At 44.7% G+C, this 27,460-nt stretch overlaps 1 protein-coding gene across 4 annotated transcripts in view; it reads right to left on the reverse strand.

Annotated features, from left to right (window-relative positions):
- LOC125738445 (coiled-coil domain-containing protein 91-like) overlaps nt 1–27,460 on the reverse strand; it is an 85,672-nt gene that overhangs the window by 12,677 nt on the left and 45,535 nt on the right. For all 4 annotated transcript variants that reach the window (XM_049007379.1, XM_049007378.1, XM_049007380.1 and 1 more), the window contains 5 exons: nt 16,670–16,777; nt 14,377–14,469; nt 13,566–13,634; nt 12,984–13,160; nt 4,556–4,669 (listed from right to left, as the gene is read on the reverse strand). In XM_049007379.1, coding sequence (XP_048863336.1) covers nt 4,556–4,669; nt 12,984–13,160; nt 13,566–13,634; nt 14,377–14,469; nt 16,670–16,777 — 561 coding nt within the window. The remainder of the gene's footprint in view (nt 1–4,555; nt 4,670–12,983; nt 13,161–13,565; nt 13,635–14,376; nt 14,470–16,669; nt 16,778–27,460) is intronic.

Here is a 27,460-nt window from a genome sequence, read left to right on the forward strand (position 1 = left end):
CAAGGACAATGACTGGAAGAGAATTGGCCTCTAAGACCTGATATGGTCAAGAGCCATTAATCTCCAAATTAAATGTGAGAAGCAGGTAAAATGAGCAGAGGGCAAATGGTGCTGGTCTTAGCCAAAGATCAGCTGTAGGGTTAACAGGAAACACATCAGCACTGATCCCACATTGTTCGAGTGTATTCAATGAGCTTCACTGACTATGACTAATTCCAGAGGTCGGGGAGTTCAGCTCATTAAAAACAATTTCATAGTTGTTTGGTAACTTTGGAACGTCAACACTCATGGAGGTGGAGAAGCCTCGTCCTGACCTTGCTTCAGCATTCTTCTGCTGAAGCAACATTAAGGACAAGATGGCAACTATTCTGCTTGGCTGTTTGCCAAATAGCATGAGAAACATACAACAGAGAAACGAAACGGATCAGTACAGGGTGCCGTTTCAACAGGCAACTCCAGAGTATTTTTAGGGGTGCAGTGATGGGAAGGGGCAATATACATAACTGATATGGTCCAGACCATGTGATTCACTTCTGCGAGAAACAGGATGACATTCGATGCCAACGGTTCCTCAAATGAGTAACAGTTTTCAAACATGCTTTGTGCAAGAACAATAATTCAATAACTAAAATCATCTGAATATCAACGGATTAAACATATTGTTTTAAAATATTTGTGGGGGGGAAATGAGACGTCATTAATAGGTAGGAAGTCAGTTACAATCCAGTGGAGAACACACTTAATCGTTTCTCTAAAATTATTATGTAATCCGCAATAAATTATTACCATATTACAATATGTAGGACATTTTAGCTTCTCATTTGGCATAGGCTTATGTGTACCACTACACTGAACTGCTAACCACCTGACCATCAGTGGGGAACATGATGATATCCATAGTAACATGGTATTTATCTCTGCAGGCTTTTCCGCTGCGTGTCATTCATTGTCAAAGCTTGGCTCGTCTCCCTCAGATCTCCAACATGACAGGCTATTGCAAGTTCTCCAAGAGCCAAAGAACAGATCTTTGAGAGTGAGGTGGGGGGCGATTACATGTCACCATGGTGACGTGAGTACCTGTGGCCCTATCCCTTATGTTCCCTCCACTCCAGTCCAAAATAAGAGCGGTTCTACTGGCTGACCCAAGCCTGATAACATGAGTACCTCTAATCCCTTGACCTGCTTTGAACTCTTTCTGAGAAACTTCTACCGGTTTTAAGGATCATAAGGCATAGTCAGAACAATCGTAGCCTGTGCATACACAGATATAGGCTTGCATAACAGGATTCTCTGTGACCCTGTAAACCATAAAGTCAATTTATTTACACCTTAATTTCGTTATATTTTCAAAAACAAAAAATTTGAGGGAAAAAAAGGAACAATTTTTTCACACCTTACTTCATGTTTTAAATTTCTATCTTGGAGCAAATGGGAAAATATTTCCACACACAAAATGGCATAAATTTACTGCAGATCTTTTACACAAATGGCGGCTGACGACCAATTATCAAGCTGATCTCTCTCTGCACCTCAAAATATCACAGTTTAAATGTAATGTTACTGGTAACACTGCTGTACTGTCCTACTTCATTGCTAAATGCCAATGCACAATACCTAATGCGACTTTCCTAGAATAAGAACGGCTTTGTGGAAAACATCTTAGTACGGGGAACTCTTGAAGTCTGAATTCTTTAGATCTGACTCAGTAACATGCCACCCAAACAGTATTTATTTACTGTATTTATTTACAGTACTGAGTGGGCGGGTGAGAGCCTGACTCAACATTATAAGAATTCCCATCCTTTTTATCTAACAGAAACACACACCTCCACCACTTCCCTGGAACTCAGAAAGGAACTTTTCAACTTCTGATGGAAGAGATGGTCCTTCGTTCCCCATCCCTCCATCATATGGGAATGCTTTGCTGGCTCAGCTATTGGTGCTTGTTAAGAAGTGCTACAGACGTTTCTATTGAACACAAGGGCATTCTCTACCCGCTCAGAAGAATAACACCTGGAGAATAGCATGGATTAACACGAAAGCGTTGAGTTTTACGCGCTTTATAGGTTTCAGATATTTTCCTTCTATAGTTTCCACAGTACAGAAGTCGTTAACGCAGTTACACCGTAACGCCAGCAACTCATGAACACCTGAAATGTCCCCAGTGTACACTCGCTGGAACCAACAGAGGCGTTAAACCGACCAGATTCCACATTAACACCATGAGACCAACTGGTTATAGTTACCAGGATCCCAGTTTAAGTGAAATGAGACTTATCCAGAACAGAAAAGGGCCTCTCACTGCCTGAGCTACTCAAATGGCTGTGCCGTTTTTTTAACAATGTGCAAGTTAACAAAGGGTAAAACTGGCATGTTAAAATGAACCCATTGTTTAAACTCCTCTGCTATGTACAGTATCACTCCCTCCATCATGTTTCCTATTAGACATGCATAGCAAGCCCTTAAACATGTGTTTCTGTGTATTTTAATAAGCGTCGATTTCTCTCATGTACAGAACTATTTATGTGTAAAAACTCACTTCAAAGCGTCACACAGGTTGGCCCAAAGGCACGTTAGCTTTAATTAATTTAGACCAGAACGTTCAAAGCCTCACATAACGCCTAATAAAGATAACACAAGGAAAAGTATTTTGTTATTTATGGCACTGTCAGTACAAAGGGGCGGCGAATGTGCGCGTGAGGCCAGCATGGACTTCCTGTCCTCAGAGGGATGCTGTAAAACTCAGAACATGGAGACCTAACCTATGAATCTACTTATTACTACGGCTTAGAGGCTGCCTCATGTAAAGGGCCCTGACTCTGTAAGAGCAGAGGGATTAAAGCAAGTTAATAATGTTCAGGCTGAACTCAGCCCCAGTGACATCAGGGTTAAGCAAATATACTTCAGTGCTAGGCTAGTGACCCAATCGATGCGGTTTTCATTATTTTAACGTCGTAGGAGTAATTTTCCCCAAAAGGTCAATTAATAATGTGATGTCTGGGTGCCATTTATATATATAGATTCCACAGAATCCAGTGGTTAGCCACATAAAAAAAAAAAAAACATTTAAAATAAACCAACATTTAACCACCACCTATTGCAGCACCAACACATGGCCATAACTTCCAGTTTGGTATTTTTATTCATTCGAAAAGATCCCTCTTTCTTTGCCACCACAGCGCCATGGCACAGGCAGGAGGTGCCAACTTTACTGTACATGCAGGTTCAGTGAAACCTGGAGTTCTGCTACAAACATTGCTGTTAAGCATATAAAAATTCCAGTTACTCTTTAAACCCCATCGTGGTACAGTATTAGTACATCCAATGACTAATTATACTTACAAGGCTAATAAAGTAAGACTCTAAAAATAAACCAGTTATGGTTATGTACCACCCACGATTCTGAGAGTTTTTCCTTAAACAGAATAAAGTTCAGTGAAACAAAAATAAAGCTTAAAAAGGCATGTGAGCACTTACTATCCAGGTACCGCACTTAGTGCCTGAAATCTCACTGAAACTGCCGCTTGTAATTAACATCCAAAACGGCTACTCACTGGTATATGAAATTAAAAACTGAGACAAAAATCATCAACACTGTAACGAAGGACAATCCTCATCAGATAAGAAAATTATGAAATGATAAATGTGCAAATGTAGGAAAAACAACCAGTCAGCTTTTTTTCCCCAGGAGTTATGGATCAACAGAAGTGGCACGCCAAGATAAACAGAGAGGTGTGTGAATATACTAGAACAAACCCCCCCCCCAGGGGCAAACAGCTGTTTTCAATGACCCGCCTCTCGTCTAGAATGGGGTCTGTGATGTTTTGGTGGTCGTTCTGTTAGTTTGCCTGCGAAGCAAAGTCAGCTACCAGAACTCATTAAGTGGACTGACACCTGGGTACAATGCAGAGGCTCCGCCCACCCACTTCCACAAGCCACCGGTGGCAGAAGGCCGTTTCCCGAAATGAGAGAAACCCAAGCGTGTTAGGTGCACCGGATCTGGTCAGACATGGAGAGAAACTGCACGGAACCCGCTTCCGGCTGAAGACGCCGTGGGTCGATCAGGTGACCAGGTCCTCCTGCTGGGCCTGGTTGAAATGGTGCCGAGATCGCAAGAACGCAGAATACAAATCTGAGAACTTGGCCTACAGCGAACTGCATTAGGCAGCCTTGATTATATTCTCCTTAGCTACCGATCCTTTGGTTACAAAACAGAAAACTACCGATCATGGGATGTATGTGGAATGGAGAACCATTAAAAAATTCCGTTACGCTGAATACTTCAGTACACTGCAGCATCCAGCCATATAAAGAGAATGAGTAGGAGCGAAATCCCAGGTCTTCAAAGAAACCGGAGGCGAAATGCCAGCCGTTTTCCAATGACAGAGTTTACTGTCAAAGAACAGAGACCTTTACATGTTTCAGTGTTTACGTCATCCATCCCTCCACCCACTCATCCATCCATTCCTCCACCCACTCATCCATCCAGCCACCTTCCACCCACTTATTCTGACCAGGGTCAAGATCATATACACCACGTAGCCCATATACTTACGTTTTTCTGCTCCTTCATGAATTCAGTTAGGTCATTTCGAACCTTCAACACGCTGTCCTCAAGTCTCCTCTCCCCTGCTTGTCGTTCTTCTGCTATAGCCTCCTTTACTGCCTCCTGCAACAAAAAAAAAGGCTAACGATGCTGACAAAGCTACATGCTTTATCCCTCCTGAGAGAAACGCATGGTCTGGTCTTTCAAAATGTGGAGGATCGCCAAAACCCCCCCCAGACACTATTCAAGGGGAGCATCGTCTAGACTACACATTAATTACAAAACCAATCGAGTGGCTAGAGAAATTGCTGACAGTTCTCTGTCGTTCCACATTGTTCAGTCAAGTGGGCTGATGTGTCTGACACAATGAACAAGGACAAGCATGCCGAATGCTAATCGCTGTCATTTGGCATGGCAGAGAACATCCCTTTAACTGGACAGGTCTGATAAGCTTTGCACAAAGTCACCCCGATGACCGCCTGTGACTACTCTGGCAGGTCAGCACTGGTATGGTAAGATAGCTGCACGTGTAATACGTTAACATACTCTATGTTTGCCAGCATAAAACGAAATCTGGGCAGACTCCTGGAATCACTCAAAGTTGCTTGTTTGTTTCTTTTGGACACTCGGTGGTTTTGCCAAAAATGAATTAACATCTCTGGTTAACCGTAAATATACTAAGTATGTATAAATTGCTTAGATGAAGCACGTCTGTTATCCGCGAACGGAAGCCTCTGTTGACCAATCTAAAGCACAAGGCGGTGGACAGGAAGTTGCTACAGAATTCACACAGTGATTTTAGAGATTATGAGGATAACATTAGCCTGAATGTTATTTTGCTGACATGTAGCCCAGAGTCAGTGGCATTAACACTGGTTAGTGATTAACTGTGCTGCATCTATCAGAGCCTTCAAGTGCCACCTACATAATACAAGAAGGCCCAGGATCAGAAACGCAGACTGGCACCCTACTACAGCAAGACTGGAAAATGGTCTCCTCTCTATCAGCAACATTCTTTGGTGGGAAGGTTCACATGGGCTGGTGTTTGTGATACGTGGATAGAGAAATACTTAATACCAATCTTGCGTTGTTCCCCACCTGATTCCAAATGCGTTGAAATAGTCACCTTGATTGAAAACGTTTCAATCTTCACAAGACAATAGGCAGCTGCTTTGATGTCATCCTTCTACAAGTCAAAAGAGCAGTAGATAACTAGGGATTGGTGGGGGGTGGTTCTCAGCAGACTTCTTCACAGCATGGGCAAAAGCGCACCCTGTGGCCCTTAGGCAGGCCTTCAGCTTGAGCAAAAGGACTCCTTGTGGTCCTTAGGCAGGCCTTCACAGCTTGGGCAAAAAAACTCCTTGTGGTCCTTAGGCAGGCCTTCACAGCTTGGGCAAAAGCGCACCCAGTGGCCCTTAGGCAGGCCTTCACAGCATGGGCAAAAGCGCACTCAATGGCCCTTAGGCAGGCCTTCAGCTTGGGCAAAAGCGCACCCAGTGGCCCTTAGGCAGGCCTTCACAGCATGGGCAAAAGCGCACTCAATGGCCCTTAGGCAGGCCTTCAGCTTGGGCAAAAGGACTCCTTGTGGTCCTTAGGCAGGCCTTCAGCTTGGGCAAAAGGACTCCCTGTGGCCCTTAGGCAGGCCTTCAGCTTGGGCAAAAGGACTCCCTGTGGCCCTTAGGCAGGCCTTCACAGCTTGGGCAAAAGGACTCCCTGTGGCCCTTAGGCAGGCCTTCACAGCTTGGGCAAAAGGACTCCCTGTGGCCCTTAGGCAGGCCTTCAGCTTGGGCAAAAGGACTCCCTGTGGCCCTTAGGCAGGCCTTCAGCTTGGGCAAAAGGACTCCCTGTGGCCCTTAGGCAGCCCTTCAGCTTGGGCAAAAGGACTCCTTGTGGTCCTTAGGCAGGCCTTCACAGCTTGGGCAAAAGGACTCCTTGTGGTCCTTAGGCAGGCCTTCACAGCTTGGGCAAAAGCGCACCCAGTGGCCCTTAGGCAGGCCTTCACAGCATGGGCAAAAGCGCACTCAATGGCCCTTAGGCAGGCCTTCAGCTTTGGCAAAAGCGCACCCAGTGGCCCTTAGGCAGGCCTTCACAGCATGGGCAAAAGCGTACTCAATGGCCCTTAGGCAGGCCTTCAGCTTGGGCAAAAGGACTCCTTGTGGTCCTTAGGCAGGCCTTCAGCTTGGGCAAAAGGACTCCCTGTGGCCCTTAGGCAGGCCTTCAGCTTGGGCAAAAGGACTCCCTGTGGCCCTTAGTCAGGCCTTCACCGCATGGGCAAAAGCGCACTCAATGGCCCTTAGGCAGGCCTTCACAGCATGGGCAAAAGCGTACTCAATGGCCCTTAGGCAGGCCTTCAGCTTGGGCAAAAGGACTCCCTGTGGCCCTTAGGCAGGCCTTCAGCTTGGGCAAAAGGACTCCCTGTGGCCCTTAGGCAGGCCTTCAGCTTGGGCAAAAGGACTCCCTGTGGCCCTTAGGCAGGCCTTCAGCTTGGGCAAAAGGACTCCCTGTGGCCCTTAGGCAGGCCTTCAGCTTGGGCAAAAGGACTCCCTGTGGCCCTTAGGCAGGCCTTCACAGCTTGGGCAAAAGGACTCCCTGTGGCCCTTAGGCAGGCCTTCAGCTTGGGCAAAAGGACTCCCTGTGGCCCTTAGGCAGGCCTTCACAGCTTGGGCAAAAGCGCACCCAGTGGCCCTTAGGCAGGCCTTCACCGCATGGGCAAAAGCGCACTCAATGGCCCTTAGGCAGGCCTTCACAGCATGGGCAAAAGCGTACTCAATGGCCCTTAGGCAGGCCTTCAGCTTGGGCAAAAGGACTCCTTGTGGTCCTTAGGCAGGCCTTCAGCTTGGGAAAAAGGACTCCCTGTGGCCCTTAGGCAGGCCTTCAGCTTGGGCAAAAGAACTCCCTGTGGCCCTTAGGCAGGCCTTCAGCTTGGGCAAAAGCGCACCCAGTGGCCCTTAGGCAGGCCTTCACAGCTTGGGCAAAAGGACTCCCTGTGGCCCTTAGGCAGGCCTTCACAGCTTGGGCAAAAGGACTCCCTGTGGCCCTTAGGCAGGCCTTCAGCTTGGGCAAAAGGACTCCCTGTGGCCCTTAGGCAGGCCTTCAGCTTGGGCAAAAGGACTTCCTGTGGCCCTTAGGCAGGCCTTCAGCTTGGGCAAAAGGACTCCCTGTGGCCCTTAGGCAGGCCTTCAGCTTGGGCAAAAGGACTCCCTGTGGCCCTTAGGCAGGCCTTCACAGCTTGGGCAAAAGGACTCCCTGTGGCCCTTAGGCAGGCCTTCAGCTTGGGCAAAAGGACTCCCTGTGGCCCTTAGGCAGGCCTTCAGCTTGGGCAAAAGGACTCCCTGTGGCCCTTAGGCAGGCCTTCACAGCTTGGGCAAAAGGACTCCCTGTGGCCCTTAGGCAGGCCTTCAGCTTGGGCAAAAGGACTCCCTGTGGCCCTTAGGCAGCCCTTCAGCTTGGGCAAAAGGACTCCTTGTGGTCCTTAGGCAGGCCTTCACAGCTTGGGCAAAAGGACTCCTTGTGGTCCTTAGGCAGGCCTTCACAGCTTGGGCAAAAGCGCACCCAGTGGCCCTTAGGCAGGCCTTCACAGCATGGGCAAAAGCGCACTCAATGGCCCTTAGGCAGGCCTTCAGCTTTGGCAAAAGCGCACCCAGTGGCCCTTAGGCAGGCCTTCACAGCATGGGCAAAAGCGTACTCAATGGCCCTTAGGCAGGCCTTCAGCTTGGGCAAAAGGACTCCCTGTGGCCCTTAGGCAGGCCTTCAGCTTGGGCAAAAGGACTCCCTGTGGCCCTTAGGCAGGCCTTCACAGCTTGGGCAAAAGGACTCCCTGTGGCCTTTAGGCAGGCCTTCACAGCTTGCTGATGGCGGACTCAGAGCAGACTCCTGGCATGGACACAATATTTTGGCTGGCTGTGCATCAAACCCACCTGACTTGGGTCCAAAAGTACCTACAGAAACCCTTAGAATGTTTGAATGATAAATCTCTGACATTTAGTGGTAGAACAAAAAATATTAGCCTTGCTGGGGATATCAGTTTAAATAAATCTGTGTTATACAGTTTTGGGGGTACATTTATACAGAGCAGGTGCCATTTTCCAACTGACTGACAGCTTCTGCTTCTGGATGGACTTTTAAGGCACAGATAAGAAGCCCGTTCTACTGCAGACTTGCCACTTTTGCAATGCTGTTCAAGTCCGATAACTAGAGACCCCCAGTCTCTAATCAGAGGCACGCAGTGAGTTATGGTCATCGCTTGTCAACCCACGCTAGGGATCGCAATCAGATACATTCCTGCCTCCCGAGTCTCTCGGGACGATGTCTCTCCGTAAGATTGGCGGGTCTTCCACATGAACTTGTCTTCAAACCCCAGAGCTGATCGTGAACACTGCCAGAGGAAGGGCATGCATGATGATATTATTACATTTAGAAAAAAAAACATGCAAAAACAAGACAGATGGGAGGATAAAAAGAAAAAAAACGGAGCTAAAAAGCATGAAAAATAGTAGTCAATGAGTGCATTTTAGACCTACGGCAGAGTAGGTACCCAGCGATGTTTATTTTAGTGCATTTTATCTTCAGTTAACATTTCTTATTGAAAAAGGGGATATATAAACGGTAAATTAACATGAAAAAAATAAAAAATCACAATAGCCATGGGGTTTGAAGCACATCTAGATAGGAAAGAAGTATCTACACCAATCCATCCTTCCAGGATAAGGGCGAGCTGAGTAGTCATACTGTACCTAACAAAAGAGTGTGTTCCCAAGGAAGGATAATTGAGGGATACAACTACGAAAGTTTAGTAAAGTTTCAGACAATGACAATTAGGCACATCTCGATCAACTGTTTTTGGAACCCCAACCTTGAAGTTCGGACGCTGGTTAAATTGTGAATAAACACAGAATGCAATGATTTGAAAATCACAGAAACACATATTTAATTGAAAACAGAACGTATTACAACGTATCAAATGTTCAAAGCAAGAAACTATATTGATTTATGACAAATACATGCTTAATTTGAATTTGATGCCAGCAACAAGTTTTAAAAAAAGTCTGGACAGGGACAACAAAAGACCAGAAAAGTTGTGTAAAGCTAAGACAAAACACCTGGTCAAATATCTCACAAATAATTAGGTTGACTGGCAACAGGTCAGTCAGATGATTGGGTATAAAAAGAGCCTCCCGGAGAGGCAGAGTCTCTGTGCAGTAGAGGTTCACCACTCTGTGACAGACTGCATGGGCAAACAGTGCAACAATTTAATAATAATGTTCCTCAATGTGATATTGCAAAGAATTCGAGAATTTTAGCATCTACGGTACAAAATATCATTAAAAGATTCAGAAAATCTGGAGAAATCTCTGTATGTAAGGGACAAGGCCGAAAACCAATATTGGATACCTGTGATCTTTGGGTCACCAGGCGGCACCACATTAAAAACAAGAGGGGGAGGTTTGAGTACAGGGAGTCAGTCAGAGTATTCAATTGGTTGGTTGAAACAAAATCTGGTCTGGATTTGTTATCTCAGGACCTGAAATCTCTACATCTGTTAAAAAAAAGATATGATAGTGGAAATTACTGCATGGGGTCAGGAACACTTCCGAAAACCATTTTTTTAACAACACAGTTTGTTGCAGCATCCACAAATGCAGGATAAAACTCTACCATGCAAAGAAGAAACGATATCTAAACATGATCCAGAAAGGCCAGACTTCTCTGAGCCCAAGCTAGTTTAAGATGGACTGAGGCAAAATAGAAAACATTTGAATGAAAATTTCAAATTCTATGTGGATATCGTGGTCACTGCATCCTCCGGGCTAAAGAGCAGAAGGACCATCCAGGTTGTTCTCAGCAGATAGTCTGTAATGGTTTGGGGGTGCATTAGTGCCCACAGCTTGGGTAACTTGCATATCTGGGAAGGCACCATTAATGCTGAATGAGATATACAGGTTTTGGAGCAACACATGCTGCCATCCAGACAAGTCACTTTCAGAGAAGGCCTTGTATATTTCAGCCTGACAGTGCCAAACCGCATTCTGCGTGTATTACAAAAGCATGGCTCCATAGTAGAAGAGTCTGGGTGCTAGATTGGCCTGCCTGCCTGCAGTCCAGACCTGTCAAGCACTGAAAACATTTGGCGCATCATGAAACGAAAAACACAACAAAGGGGACTGGTTGTTGACTCTTGAAATCCTATATCAGGGAAGAATGGGACAACATTCCACTTTCAAAACTCCAGCAACTGGTCTCCTCAGCTCCCAAATGTTTACAGAATGTTGTTAAAAGTAGATGTGATGCAACACAGTGGTGAACATGCCCCCTTTCCCAACTTTTTTGAAACATGTTTCTGGCAAATTCAAATTGAGCATATATTTGTCATAAAGCAATACAATTTCTCATTTTCAACATTTGATGTGCAGTCGTTGTTCTATTTTCAATTAACTATGGGTTTATAGATTTGTAAATCATTACATTCTGTTTTTATTTACATTTTACTTACATTTTACATAGCGTTCCAACTTGGAAATGAAGCTCTGTTGCAACCTCTTCTTAAGAAGTTGGCATTGCAAAAAATGCGGGTATCTTTTGGGATACTTTGTGTTTCCAGTTTAGAATTTCCACATATTTGGTGTTTGACTGATATTTTTAAGCACACCTTATCTTTGGGGTTGACCCAAGATGGATTAAGACACTGAAACAAACCTATACACTTACATATCCAAGAGTTATCATTTCATTTTGTTCCATACTTCTTTTGTTTTGACTATTATACATTAAAATTGATCAGTACAGAACTCAACCGTCTCCAGAACTGTCACAGACAGGACTTGTGTCCATCTGCCTCTGGCCATGGAAATCGACCGGAAGCACTGGTTTCATCAGCATGCAAACAAATTCGAAAATAATTTGTTAAAATGCCCAATATTACAATTATCACTCCAGTGTTGGTTTACCCAGCTCGTAAAGCTTGACAACATAATGAAGGGTCTGTATAAGTGCTTCCGTCCCTAAAGCCATTCTTACTAAATAAGCGACTGCCACAAGCATTCAGCCAACTGCTCCGTTTAAGTATTTCGCTCGACCTACTTAAGGCGCTCAATTATCCAGCCTCAGCGCTGCTGTTTTCCCACAATACCACAGGCTCCCATCGTCTTCAGCGCTGTTCAGCTTACCGCAATAACTCCGGCACTCAGGCCCAACACAGTCTTTCAAAATTCGGCCTGCGATCGATGTCAATTGCAGCACTAGTGCTAAAATCTCACATCATTATTCAAGTAATCCATCCAAAAAAACTGGTACAATTATACGATTAAAATTTCATGTTGAAGTTCATCGCCAAATAATTCAGTGTATATATAGGATAGGTCACCTTAAAAATTACAAAGTCAATGTTTTTTAATTTGTTAAGAGAGATTGTCTGAGTGACAGCTGACAGGTAAACCAACTGTTCTACCAGTCATCGCTAATAAATTGAAAGCTAAAAGAGAGAGAAAAAGCATTAAAATTGAAGTCTCACAGGCATTTGAAAGTTAGAAATGTATGGAAAAGTATTGCACTGTGTTTTCAATCATAATCTTGTTTTTTTTTTTTTTTTTAAATAACATTTCATTCCCAGACAGCATACCAGTCCAAACTAGCCCCAAGACTGGGTCCGGATCTGCCAGCTATATGTTCTTTAAATCAAAATCAACAGTAGGAATTACATTATCTGCTGTCATCGAGCAGAGGTTTGCAGTGTGGGACCGTAACTGGCATAATTCTGCCAGGCAGGCGAGTTTAAAGCAGCTCACTGGCGCAAGACAAACCCCCCCCCCCCCCCCCGAAAGCTTTCGGCCACAGCAGGTCACTGGCTTGCAGCTTTCAGAGATACATGAACCAATAAAATCAAATCCCCACTATTCAACTCTACAAAGCAGGGTGAATATGCGGGTCCTGGGAATTTGCAGCAATTTTATTTGAGTGATCTGAAAAGCAGGGTGCCTGGTTCACCCTGCATGCAAGGATTTGGTTACACCTGTCTAACATTTCGAATTAGGTCATTGCTACCACTGAAATCTGTACTGCAACTTGATAAGAGCTGCAAAATCAGAAGTAACATGTGCCCCCTTTTAGTAACTGCATGAATCTGATTGGTTTGGTCAGATACTATTGCTGAACTTGCAGTGAAATAGGTTACCTCCATTATCACACAACACACTCTTTTTTGGGAAAAGGACGATTATTTAAAAAATGTAAGACTTTGAAGTCTCAAGTACATCTAGACATGTCAATTTATAAGACAGAATCCCCTGAAAAAGTTTCTTCTCCGGTCACAGGATATTAAGGCATGTGCTTTTATTATTAAGGAACTATCATGGTCATTATCCTCCATTTAAACTGCCTTTTACATTATTTTTGGCACCACTGCAGGCACCATTTTTACAGAGAGCGCCAGATAATCGCCCACCTTGCTGATCCTCCTTTGGTCCGTCAGGGCCTCCTCTATGGCCCGAGCTAGCGTCTCCCTGTCCCTGAGATGCTCCGCCTCCCACTCCGCCCTCTGCTCTGCCCACCGCTCATCTGCCCGTCTCCTTTCGTCCCGCACCGCTTCCAGCACCGCCTCCTTCATCCGCTCCTCTTGGGCCTGCAACGGCACCAGATCACTCATCACTTCTCCTCCACTGACACAACTCACTATACTGATTATTCTGCTCTTCAGTATCGCCAACCTGCCGTTTACACACCGCAGAAGCAGCATTGGCAAATCCTGATAGATTTTTTTTAAATGTGAGTTTCCCCACCCCCCCCACACACAAAACATTTTCCCATAGACACATTTGCTGGTGACCAAACGGGCTGACAATCCCTGAACCTGGGCATCCTGGCATCCTGCCACATACGAATGGCATTATGTGCAGAGCTGTGACAGAAGAGTTTTGGCAGAGATAAACACATAAAAGCTACAGCAGGAGAGCATCTGACTACACATGAACGATTTTAGTCAGTCGGTCATAAGGAACAGTATCCAAGACGGCAGACTGCCTTCTACCTTAACAGCTTCTTCAACTGCGTCTTGAGCCTTCTGCTTTTCCTCCTGTAAGCATTTCTCCAGCAACTCCTGCAACAAACAAGACAACACAACTGGGGTCTCAGCATTCTCAAGCATGGAATCTATATATAGTTATTGTGATGCTAGCAGAAAGCTCACAGAGGAGGCTGGGTCATCTCACAGTGAGACAGATGCCAGGAGCTCTGCATAAATCCTCCCCTCAAAAGCTAATACAGGCGCACGTTAGACGACGGGTTTGTGACAAACACTGAAGTCCTAAGGACAGTTCATGCTTTACATGTAGGTATTCTAAGGACAGCTTACACTTCATATCAAACCAGGTGTTTACACTGGGGAGAGACAGGAAGCTAGTGCACTGGAATGTATATTTATCAACCAGGCGTGTTTACCAAGGGCCTTGCAAGTCTGCAACATAATATCGGGAGATACATTCTTCTTGCATTTACTTATACAATTTCTTTCCAAATTCAGTCTGGACACACCCACCCTTCACACAGCGCGACCATATTTTGTGCAGCTTAATCGACCGGCTCCCGCAGGCTAATGTAAAGCAGCTTTCCCTTGACATAAGTAGTGTTTCCTGTTTCCTCTCCGCGAACTGAAATTTTCATACACTGAAAATAAACAGAAGTATCACGACCGGAGCTGAGGACACGCATGTATTAAGCGTGGCTCCAGGATGCGAAAGCTCCCCGCGACTCCAACGGGGTGGGGCCAGGGGGGGGGTCAGCTGAATGCGGGTCTTTTTTAACAAAGCCAATGCTAACAGTGCCTGTATTGAAAGCAGTACCTTCTGATGCTGGGCTTGTTGACTCAAAGTCTCTTTTACTTTCTCTTCTAAGGCATCTCTCTCAGCGTCGAGAAGATCCAAGAGCCTTTGATGCTGGAAAGAAATAAGATGTGGAGACCCCCCCCCATAAATGGGTTTATATTCCAATGTAACAAATTCAATTTACAGATGGATTTTTGCAAGAACGTACAGAGCCGAAGATCCTGCTCCCGGCCATCTCGGGTGAAATGCGGATACAGATGATTGCTACAGGCCTTGGCTAACTATGCCGGCAAGTTTCACAAAGTCCTTTTTTCCCCCCATATAACGATTATTTCAAATCCTTCAGGATGACACCATAATATGCTCAAATGAGAAAACAATGCCCTCCAGAGGAAAGAAAACAGATCATCCATGCTGGTATGATTAGGAGAAAAGAAGTTGAGTGCACAGCTAAATAGAAATCAAGATGTTTTTTGGGGATTAACTGAAATCTCGCAGAGCGAGCAGTGTCAGGTTAGTCTGTGGGCTCGAAGGCTGATGGTCGGTGAACCAGACCTTTGCCGTTACGTAAGGGAACATCTATCCATCCTCCTACTATACCTATTTGTCCTACGCAGGGTCGCGGGGGGTTCGAAGTGCATCCCAGCGGAATCCCCACATCAACATAGGGAGAACATGCAAACTCCACACACAGAGACTCGAACCCTGAGCCCAGAGGTCTTGTGATGGCCATGAGGGGATGTCTCACAAGCAGTTCATCTCCAGATTAGCTTTATTAGCCAGCCTCTTCTCAGAGTGTGTTATGATAGCTGACATGGAGGAGATTGAAACATTGATTTATTACGATCCTCTCCAACACCCAGGGACAGGCAGATAGCTGCACGGATGGCGAGGACTGGGGGGCCGACGAATGAGCCTTTCCCTCCCTGTCAGACATTATACACCTAACAGAAGGTCAATAAACATGTGTGGGAATAGCCCAGTGCCGCCTCTTCCTAGTCCTCAGTGCAAAGCCGTTCGGTATTGAACTATTTGTTTAATTTTTTCCCCCTGAGAGGCATCCTGGCTACCTGGGAACAGCAACAAAGTGCCGACGGCAGAGCTCTGTGCTTCCCACCCGGGTTCTCCGTTTCTGTGGACCACCTCGCTGGCCGGGGCAGCTGTCAATACAGCCGGACAACTCCCCCCACCCCACAGAGGCCTCGAGAGACACGTGTCCGACGTGTTTATTTCTCTTCAGAGTATCCGGTAAAGTGAACCAGGGTGCACTACCCCACACCACCCCCCCCTTGCAAAATGTGCTTCCCACATCTCCTCTCCTCGCCGTTAGGTATGGGGGGGGTGGCTATAGAGAACACAATGGATTTTCTGTTTGCTGGTGAGCAATGGGATGCTTTGCATGCCGCGATTAAATCCTGATTGAATAACCAAACATCTTCAGGGAAGTTTCCAGAATGTGTGTGTGGGGGGGGGGGGCAGTGGACAATCAGGTGCTTTTAGGGCACCAGAAGGAGGGGCCTGGGTGGGTTCCTGGGGCGTTGTTCTGAGAGCCTGGCACGGGATGACACAGGCCAGAGTGGGAGCTGTCGAAACAGATGCTACCTGTCAGGGGAAGCAATCACCCCCCCACAAGCGCACTGGGCCAAGTGCGTGCCTCAACCACGCTTTGTGGCACATGGAAGCACTTCGAAAACTTTAAATCTACAACAAATTTAAAACTTTAAGGAAACGAGCTGAGAGTACAGAACGTTCCCCCTTAGGGAGCGACAAATTTGGGAAGAACCGAGGAATGATTTAAAAACATATTTAAGGGCAAGGCAGACAGAAAGAATAGGCTTTTGGCACCTGTGTAACGATCAGCCCATCGCTCAAACAATAAATCTGAATCAAAAATATGAGATTGAAATGTCAATTTCATGCATGTCAAGTATGACGTTATTTCATTTATATAACTTGTAATTTTTACCATTTGTATGCAGTGAAAAGTATACACTTTAAAAACCGTCTTGTTATGTAACTCCTGTCCAGAGAGAATATGAATAAAATAGTCAACTCATATTATCTTAACCGTGGAAAGATATTATTTACAAAAGCCATAAATCCGGTGTGTCATCTGAATGGGAAGGGGAGGGGTGGGGGAACCTGCTGACCTGATTAAACCTCATCAAGTCTTTGGATAAAGACGTGATTTAATGCAAAATGACATGTTTGCTTTCTTTGGGAACTCTGGCTCCTTCGCCCCGCAAAGAGGCTCCCTGTGCTGGAGCCGGGCCTCCGTTTCCCACGTCGCTGCGAGGCCCTGCTCTGTTACCTGTGCGTTGAGGAGCCCCTCGCACGTCTCCTGCTGCTTCTGCACGGCCACTTCAAGGTGCTTCTCGCTGACTTCCTGCTGCTGCAGGACTGCTGACTTGGTCTGTGCCTGTAGTGGAGATGGACAGAGACATATTTCAAGGGAAACTGCACGCCGCTGCCCCTAACATTGACTTTCTGATATTTCTGGCACTTTGTACAATGAGGCCCCAGAACAGGCGGCCAATTGTAAGTAGGTATGAAGTCAGGTGATCTGTGTCACGGCAGCTGCCAAGAACTTTAATCAGCAGAAACTGATTCGAGAGGGACTTCAGTCTATACATGCTGAAACCGTATAAGGTTTAAGGTGCCAGCGATCAGTTTGAGCTAATGCCTAACCTGGACACGTTCTGCACAATTATCAACGAACGACTTCCATACAGGGGCACTTCACTGGCATCCCACCTGAAGAACATCGATTCGGAGAGATATGGAGCGAGTGAACGGAAAAGGTTGGCTCTGAGACACCATTATTTTCCCTGAAGAAATCTGTGCGCTCACTGAGCAGTGGTGGAAAACGAGAAGAGTATCTACAAGCATTAGACATACTCTGTCCTGAATAAAAGGTGCTTTAATACCCAGGTTCCTGAACCTGGAACTGGCCACTTTGGTGTTCTGCTTTCACACTGCACAACAGGAACTGGGACCTTTATGCTAAATAAGCATAGGAGATGCAAATGGTTTGTATTTTAAACTTCACATGTGATTTAATATGAAACTACACCGCCACACCTAATCAACAAAGAATAAATAAGTCTGTTATTTGTTAGTTATTGGGAGGATTGGGGGAACCCAGCCTTTTATTTATATCTTACTTACACGACCACTGGAATGTTAACGATTCTTATAAATCAGATCAGCAGATAGATCTATTGCTTTCCACAGAATAAAAAAATATGCAGTGCTATCCTGCTAATTAAACAGAGGTATATTGGTTACCGATCAAATTTTCTGATGCAGAAAAATGGAGACGCAAGCAAAAAAAAAAGTATTAATTGATACATTAAATGTAACTGAGGTACAAAAAATTACATCTCAATTTATTCTCCACTACTTGTATATCTTTTCCTCTCACTGCCGTGTAACTTCCAAGTGGTCAATCAATCAGGGAGTTGTCACTATAAGCCCATAGTACCTAGTCTGGAGTTCCAAAATAGCAAACGGGCTGTTTTCCTTTGTTGTGAATACAGCAAAAGTTCATCAGTTCCAGAAAGAAGAACTGTGGTGCGAAAGCACCTAAACAGTTATAGGAGATGGCTGGAGGAATTATATGTAATGCTGTACATATTATATTACTATGAATGAGGGGCGACATGGTGGTGCAGAGATTAGCATTATCACCTCACACCTCTGGAACCCAAGTTCAAGTCTCCACGATGATTCCATGTGTGTGGAGGTTGCATGTTCTCCCCATGTTGTTGTGGAGTTTCCTGCAGGTACTCGAGTTCTCCCCCCCCCCCACACACTCCAAAAACATACTGAGGCTAACTGGAGTTATAAAATTGCATGCAGGTGTGCATGTGTGAGTGTGGCTTATAAGGGGTTGGTGCCCCCATCCTGGGTTGTTCCTGTAGGCTTCAGATCCCCCTGCAACATTGAGTAGGACAAGTGGTTTCAGAAGATGGATGGATGTTACTATAAGCAATATAATGCCAAAATTTACGATCACTTTGCTAATATTATTGTAAATGGTAATATCTGTTTACTCTGTGATTTTAATAAAACGGATCTTATTTGTAACGTTTTATGTAACCAGCTACACAAGGAACAGCACTGAAGATAGATGGGGGATGAGTGGATTGATTGATTATGGATGGATGGCAGATGATAGATAGATGAATGAATGGATAGAGGGATGGATGGATGAATGATATTTTGAAGACATGAAAACGAAATGGTTGAGGGATGACAATGGATGGATGAACAGGTAGATGTAGAATGGATGGATGGATGACGATGGATGAAGGGGTAGAGAGATGATAGATGGATGAATGGATGATGCATGGTTGAGTGATGACTGGATAAAGGGGTGACAGATGGATGGGTGAATGGATAGTTGGATGATTGACAGATGAATGGATGGATGAAATTCCCAATGTCAACCCCACAGAGTCACTCGTCATGATAGGGGGGGCAGTGCACGCCACCCTGAGACACGAGCGGGTGTCCAACTCCCGTATTTGTCAATGCATTTACTGTTCTTGTGCGTCACCTTGTAATGGCGAGGTGGGGGCCAGATGCTGATGTCACCCCCGAAATAACACTTGTGAGAATACGGCCCCGCCTCCAGCTCGGGGCCCCCCGGCTCCCACTTCCCCGAATCACTGAAGCCTTTATGACAGTCTCAAAGTGTGCATTCATCGCCATTCTGCACGCCCTCCTGAGCGTTACCCCCGTTTTCCGTGCGGCTCCTAATTAATCGCCCTGCCGGGTCCCTGCCCCCACAGCGCTGACGGGAGTGGCCGTCGTGTGCGGGCGCGGCTCTCCGTTGGATTAGCCTGCTCCAACACACAACCAGTTACCCCAAAAAAACACAGCTCGCAAAATAAAAACCAATGAGGAAGGGGGGCTTGCATGCAAGAAAGTGGCAACGGAGGGAATAAAAGCAAGAGAAGATTGAACATTAAATTCAGCAACTGTTTAAGACACAAAGTCTCCACATCATTTCTGCATCAGGCAAAAAAAATCATAGCTTGGAACACATGGGATTAATTACTATGAAAACCCGAACACGACTAAGTACAGCACTTTGTAATCAAGAACTAGGTAAGATCTAGTTGTCTCCAGTAATTGACAGGTATGTTCATCTCCTGCTTAATGCATTGTACTACCTAAAATGGATTCCAGGAGTTCCAAATTCACTGAAAATCTGCTTACGCAATTACGGAGAAAAAAAAAAATCACTGGAATATACAAACAGGAAAATAATACTCCATAATGCTTGACTAATAGGATTTGAGATTCACAGTCTAGGGGGATAATTCATACTCAAAATACTTCCGTTGATGCGCTTGTTCATTTTAGAACTGCTGTTTACAGAAGCCTAAACAAAGAATATGGGACGAGAGGGAACATTTCCACGCATCCTGCTCCTCCTCGGTGGAAAAAGCAGGCGAGAGCTCTGGGCACTCAGCCGTCACGGAGCATCCAGACAGACGAGCCGCTTGCGAGGTGACAAGCAGTGGCTGGAATGGGACCAGCATTACGTCGCCCAGGCGGGTGGGCGGACCACACAGGCTTGGGGTGTGCAAACTGTCTCTCATCTGCTGACAGAAAACGTCGGGTGGTGTCAGCGGTGGTGGCATGTGGGGGGGGGGGGGGGGGGGTTTGCTAGTATGATGTCTCCTCGAGGTTTCAAGGGCTGGGACATATATGCTCTTGTGGTGAGGGACAGGTCGACGTGGACGACAGGGACATGTGAGGGATATCTTGAGAGACCCTGTATGCTGACCAGATATGACTGGAACAGCGGGGAAAAAACTGGTCATCTCACAGCTCTCTGCTGGAAAACAGACCAGCTACAAGCAGCTTCGTCCGGGATACTCATATTAACCTAATAAATGGGGGGCTCAAAGCTTCTCGCTATTGGCTGCCAGATGTACCAATCACAGTCATCAAGAGCTGGTTCCTGGCAAGCGAAGGCAGGAAAGCTGCACTGTGTGCAACTGAGAAAACAACTTCAATGGAAACCGAGTTAAAAACAATGAAGTGACATCAGAATGAAACAAGGGCCCCCAACAAACCAATAACAGCATACGGCAGCATCAAAGTACATATGGACAGAGAAATGAGAATGGAGACCTTTCTGAATCGACAGGAATACATTTCTAGGGAGGTTAAATGTCCAGGTCTAAAACCGAGAGGTCAAAACTGACAGAATGGTCCTTTGATTCTAAAAGCCCACTGAAGGTCCACTTCCAGTAAATGGCAGATTATGTTTGCTCTTCAAGTTGACTTTCATCATGGTCAATTAAGGGGTACAAACAGCATCAGAATAGCAGATTTTAGGACATCTCTTTGAACCCATGAATTTTATGAACTGTGCGGTGCAAAGAGAAGTAGTTTAGGCCACAAACCATATGCCTACTTAAGCGTGATCTCAGTAATAATTGGACGAAAAGCAGCAATCTGATTTTACATTAAAGTAACCCATGCGAAGTGCATAAAATGTTAATAATGAATGAACACGCATAAAATATTACCCTGGATTAAAATTAAAGAAAAACAAAAAAAAGCCTAAAATGTCTAGAAAAGCATTTATGCAACATATAAAAATTAGTTATGCAATGTATATTTATTTATACTTTACAGCAGTTTATATATTTACTTTTTCAGAAGCTTCTCATTTATTAGTTTAGCTGTCAGATTATTCCGCTCCTTTTAAATGCTAATCCTTACAACTACAAGCGTCACAAGAACTCATAAATGGATGGTCTGATTCCCCCAAGCTTCTGCCAAAAACCACTCAAGACCTGAGGGTCAATTGAATCGACAAACAGCGTGTCAGTGTTTGCACCCAAGACTCCACAGCCCGGGGGAGACACCAAGGGGCCTGTCGCATGTTCGTGGGTATTTGTACTGTAGGGGAGGTGTCACTACCCCATCGGAACACAGTCACGGGATTCCCCTGGAAGGCCCCGCTGACCAGACCCTTCCTGCCCAGCGATAAATGGTGACCCTAGACCTCCCACCGCTCCAACCAGCGTTATTAAGGAGGTTCAGTGTCAGTTTCTTCAGAGGAGGAAGTGCTACTTTGTGGGCCGAATGCACCATAATATGCTTTTTGTTTCTCCTTCCAAGTCCCATAAACCCCTGTCCCACAGCAGAATAAATAGTACATGTGAAAAGGCGCACTTCAAGAATGGACACCAGAAACTCCATTTTGTACCGATTATATATTGCTGCCAAAACACTGTGTAATGCCTGTTCATTCAGAGCTATAGAATTTGGTTTAAGGAATAAAGCTGCTGCATTAATGTGAAGTATTATCATAACCATCAATGAAATAGATCTCCATATAAGTCAGCATCTTATTTTGATCCTACGTATGGGTTTTGACATGGAAGCTAAATCTGGAACGCCCTTTCTATGGTGGCTCTACCGCAGATCCACTCCCCTCCTCAGCTCATTCTCCGAAATGACCTATGGTTTTAAAAATGTCGACATCTCAGCAGGAAATAAAAGGAAGCCAGGAAAGAGCCAGATGTCCAGGAGTCTGAGGACGCTCGCGTATGAAGGCAGCCAGGGAGCGCCATGCAGTATTGGAGCTCAGGACACAACTCGCCAGACATAGGCCCACCTGGGTCACGCGCCTGGGTGTGGGGCGGGTGGCTGAGAGTCACAGGCACATCCTCTGGTGCCCTGCTCCATGAAGCGTAAATATACTGATAATCCCCACCCCTCCCATCATAACACTTTAATCTGTACAATATGCCCAAATTAAGCCCATCAAGCCTAACTTAAACCCATCAGTCCTAACTTAAACCCATCAGTCCTAACTTAAACCCATTGATCCAGATAATCACTACGGCTGTGCAGTTTGCTTTCCTTATCCACTTTAAATAACTATACTGCAGCTAATTTTGTTTTTTAGTTTCTCTCAACGGATGCTACTTTGAACAATAAACGAGTAAACAAGTTGTGGGCATTTGAATAATGAAATGCATTAGGGTAGAAAACACAATTTGATCGTCATTTATATTGTGAAAAGTATTTGGTTAAATAAAAAAATAAAATAAAAAAAACTTACCACAGTCAGCTGTTTCGCCCCTAAGAGCTGTCCAAAACGAAAGCACCTTAGGAGCCATGTAAATTCACCCCGACATCCAGGGTACACCATGGAGTCCTCAGAGCACAGCAAATCGGCTGGGCTTAGGCCCAGGCAGGCATTTGGGGTCTGGCACATGCCACCCACAGCTATGGCTCTTCTGTTGCATGCTCCTCTACGCCAATATCATGAGGTGGTCCCCTGGAATGCTTTCCCAGTTGTCCTTAAGGAGGTCCCACATATATGCTGAGCACTCACTGGCTGCTTTTCCTGTGCTTCCTTGGTCAAAGTCCTCCAAAACCATTTCTACTGGATTTAGGTCAGGTAGCCAGGTCACGGGATGCAACACTATCACCCTTTGTAGGTGGCTTGGTGCGTCCAAACTTCTGCCTGGTATTGTGCATAGTATCAATGAAAGTGAATCAATACTTCCACGTATGTAAGGATTTAGGTCAGTGCATTATTATAGCCCCAGGTATGAGTATTCAACATACTTATTTGTCTTGAGCAAGATGTGGATGACGACATACATTATGCTTACAACACTGTCAATTTCTGTGTTCTCAGAGTTTTCACCTCCTTTTCGAATTTCAGATGCACAGGGTCAGTGTATTAAAGACTGAAGGATGTTGAACAAAGTCTTGGGACCTTAAAGGGTGTTCCAGTGTGGCACCTTCCCAGCGACACAAAATGTTCTCCTGGTTAGTTGATCTAAGCCATTACATGTTCTCATCAAGGTGCAGCATCTTGCTTTCGTTATTGGAGGGTCCCCTCCCACCCCCACCAATAGTGGAGGGTACTTTTAACCAGCTCCCAGTCTGTTTATTTTGAAGAAGTCATACCGAGCAGAGGAATTCCCAATAATAAGCCAAGAGTGTAAATCTCCTCTTGGAAACGAGGGATCAAAAGGAACCTTGGCTACCGGACTCTTAAAATGTCTCGTAAAGCGAGACATTCCAGTGAGTGCAGGCACATGCTAGCATTACCACACACACTCACGTCCGCCCTGTCATTGGCACCACCTCGCCGGCACAAGCGTATCTGTAGACAGGAGCCGCCACAATGTTTATCGCACCTCTGCCTAAGCACACACCAAACAAAATGGCAGAACTGGTCTGACGGCAGCCCGCAAGCTATTAAAAAGCAGCATTGAGACTTCACCACTTCATGGCACGCTACCGTACCTTCACATCCCATGACACTGAGAAGACTTTCAACTTGTTCCATCAACAAACAGCTGCAGAATGTTTAGAAGGTTGCCAGTCAGGCTTTCCAGTCCAAAAGCTGGTAGCTGGTAAAGCTTTCGCCCAGCCATTGCTGATCCTGATCTTCAGGAGGTATCTATTCTAAGAAACCAGCCACTGGGGGCTCTTGTGGACCATCCTGCTCAACAAAGAATCACTAACATGGTTTTCAGTTTGCTGGGAGGTTATCTCTAGGGGTAGTGTATCATGGTTTGTTAATTCTGGTCCTTGAGGGCCAGAATCAAAACAGTTTGCAGATTTCGCCGCTCAAACACATCTTACTCAGCTGATTACCTGGTTTAGAAGGTTTGTTTGAACAGAGATATCTGCAAAATGTGTTGGATTCTGGCCCTCCACTACTACAAATGGTGAACCCCGATCTAACGTCTGGTAGAAGCTCCAAACCACTAATAAGGAAATTTGACTTATATAAAGTAAACATAGGCTCTGACTTCAGGGTTTCTGAGGTAAGAGTATGAAGAGCCTGCAATGCCTAAGCATCACAGGAGAGCTTTGAATCTGATGCAGAGAGGGTACGGGGTCACCTTTGGCCAACCTTCCTCATCTTTAATGCTTTATGGATAGAGCTGAAAGAGGATTTGCAAGGGAGTCCTACAAAGACAATGGTCCTCCAGATATACAGTCAAAAAACTGTCAAAGACCGTAAATACATCTGGAGAGTGACCAGCAGCTCACTCTATTCTGAGAACATGAAAAAAATGGAGAAAGTCTTAGTGAAGCTTCAGGAGACAACAGCATCAGCGCAAGATCAAAAGAAAAATGAAATGGAGAAAATGCAAACAAAAATTCGTGCTTAAAGGCAACTATGGTAACAATAGATTACCATAACGATGGCATAGGAAAGTATGACATAATACGCTACACAAGTGGTTTCAGAAAGCATTTGAATACAAAGCATGTTGACTGCCAATCAAAGTAAGCACACAGATTCATTTTCTTTCCAGTCAGAGCCTACACATCAAGACCCTTCTATTTCTTCTATAGCGTGTCTTGGGGTAATACAACAATCAGAGCTGCCTGAAGCTGGCCACCTACATTTGAAGTTTTTTTCTGGTTTTCAAGCTGGAGAAGTAAAAAAGAATTAAACATTTCCACGTAAAGTTGTTTAAATCTTCCTAGCATCGCTGCCATTCAAGTTCTGGTAATTCACTGTAATTTCAGAACGCTAAAGGTTTAAGGGATACTTGATTTGACGAAGCCACTTCTTTAAAAAAAAAAAAACCTCCAGAAATATTTAAAGAAATGCCTGTTGTTAATTACTTATGGAACTGAGTCAAGTGCGTGCAAATCCTATCTTTATAAACATGATTTCAGACATTAGCTAGAGGCAAGGAGACCTTCCAGAAGCCATAATTGCAGAGATTTTCCCATAAAGATGGGCCTTTAGCCAGAGAAACTCACTTAATGTTCACTGCGGATGAACTTAGACAGAAACAGGACAGCTAAAAAAAAAAAAGAATTGAAAAACCTTAAACAGAAAACATACAAAATCTGTAGATGAAGAAAGAGAGTTAATATCCACAGTAAAGAAAGCAATGATTCCATCATTAATAGGACAGTGGTCTAGTGCATTAAAGTAATTGCGAGGATGTCCCTTTCGATCATCCTAAAAAGGTCAGCTTTCTTGTCAGGCAACAAGCCAAATTCTTGGTACATCCTGACAGATGCTGGGAATATTTAAATAAAAATAAATCTTATGGTGCTGAAAGCAAGTGTGAGTGCAATAAACAATCAGAAATATTCAAAGGGTTAATGAGGTAAAGTTTAGCTATTCCAATTTGAGCTTCTTCATTTGAGCAAATAAAAAAATATTTTTATACACCATCTTTCATTGACCCATTTCTGCGCTCCTCAGATAGATTTTCCCAGAGTCATCCAACAGCCTCTTCCCATTACTGCAAGATTCATAGCTGCTCTGCAGTGCCTCAAATTTTGTTTTGCTAATTTCCCATAGCTCTCTACATGGGCAGAAAAATCCAATACATCACATCATATTTAGGATAATTCTGTACACCAGGACTTTGCTATCCATCTGCAGCTGCAATAATCATATCTTGGGGATGCAGAATCTACATCTGCCATACCAGTTTTTAAAACGCCATTTCCATGACAATGAACAACTGTGGGGGGGGTGTCCCGAAAGCTGCCAAACAATCGGACAGGCTCTTCCCTACTTGTGCCTCTGCATGGTCCAGCCAAACAGCCGCTGTTTTTGAATGCTCTGTCTCTTTTGTGCATGTGAGGAATCTGTTGTTCCAAGAATTACAATTGTGTTGGACAGGAAAAGTAGGAAAGTAAACCAGACACAGAAGATAACGCACGGGAATGTCTTCCAGAGCCCGCAGACACTTCCGCAGGTTTTGTTTAACAATATAACAAATTACCAAACAAGAAATTACCCAACTTTCCCGGGTCTATTTAAAAATTTTTAAACTAGTTCTAGGAGTCAGGAGACATTACTCCTAATATGTGTACCTCTGTATACTATACAGACAATAAAGTTGAATTGAACTGAACAACTTTGGCTATAACATATATATATTCTATAGTAATAAAATGATAGAAAGGGACAACTGTAATCTGACCTGAATCACAATACACAAATATATGAAGAGCCCAGATAACAGGAAAGGTTTTTGCGGTCTACAGCATCCCTCAGTCATACAACTCTCAAACACTGACTGCAATCTATAATCCCAGACATGAGAGAACCATCAAGATTCTGTGAACGCCACACTCATGCATATATATCGTCAGTTATACTTTTGCATCCAACCTAGCAATTAAAAATGGTATACCGCATGTGTCTTTTTCAAGTTAAATTAAAAGTCTGCATTTAGACTGGCAAAATAAATAAAACAGTATAGCATGATTATTTAAGTCCTGTAAACTTACATGAAAATTGAATACACAATTATGTATCATTACATGGAGCATGGCAGTAATTCAGCCTGATTTTGATTCTGTCCTCGCATATGCATTGAGAGAAAGAGAGTCAAAGATGCGATCACATCATCGCAGGTTGGCTTTGGCATTTTACCCTTGAGCGAGGTGTCTGAATGCACCGAGTTACGTCAATGGAAGTGCAGCTGTATAAATAGGTTAAGCGCAGAACTGTAAACGGACCAAATTGCTTCTGATAAAAGCACACGCTGAACACACAAACCCTGTAATGTAATAATGCAATATTTTACCACAGCCTTTCACCGGCCGTTTCTCCTCCCCAAGGTCTCGACAGAAATCACAGGTTCCGCTTACCTGACCGCGGTTCCGAATGGCTCTGAAGGGTTCTAGTGCAATGAGAAGCCTGAGAACGTCTCTGAGAGGAGATATCACACGGACACGGATCTGGCAAACCCGCCTGCAATTTATCAGCCACCTGCAGGCATGAGTGTCAGTCACAATGAAAACAGCACGGCGGGAGCGAGTACGCCACTTGCTGTTCGACAAGGAGCCGGAGCGGATCCAACAGAAGTACGGTTAAAAACATGCAGACTTACAGAGCTTTGAAAGCCAATCAGCCAAAGGATTAACTAAAACAACTCCTTTATGTGACCACTGTTGTTTTTAAAATAATGTAGATGGCCAAATACTTAAAAAGGAAATAGCATAACACAGTCCACACCTGGATAAGCAGTAAGAACAACAGAAAAACTGACAGAAGGATGACAGGCGCTGGGTCAAAGAAGGACCACCTTAAACCTCCTCGTGCTACAGAGAT

The sequence above is a fragment of the Brienomyrus brachyistius genome, chromosome 3 (genome assembly GCF_023856365.1).
Source record: "Brienomyrus brachyistius isolate T26 chromosome 3, BBRACH_0.4, whole genome shotgun sequence".
Taxonomy (NCBI): domain Eukaryota; kingdom Metazoa; phylum Chordata; class Actinopteri; order Osteoglossiformes; family Mormyridae; genus Brienomyrus; species Brienomyrus brachyistius.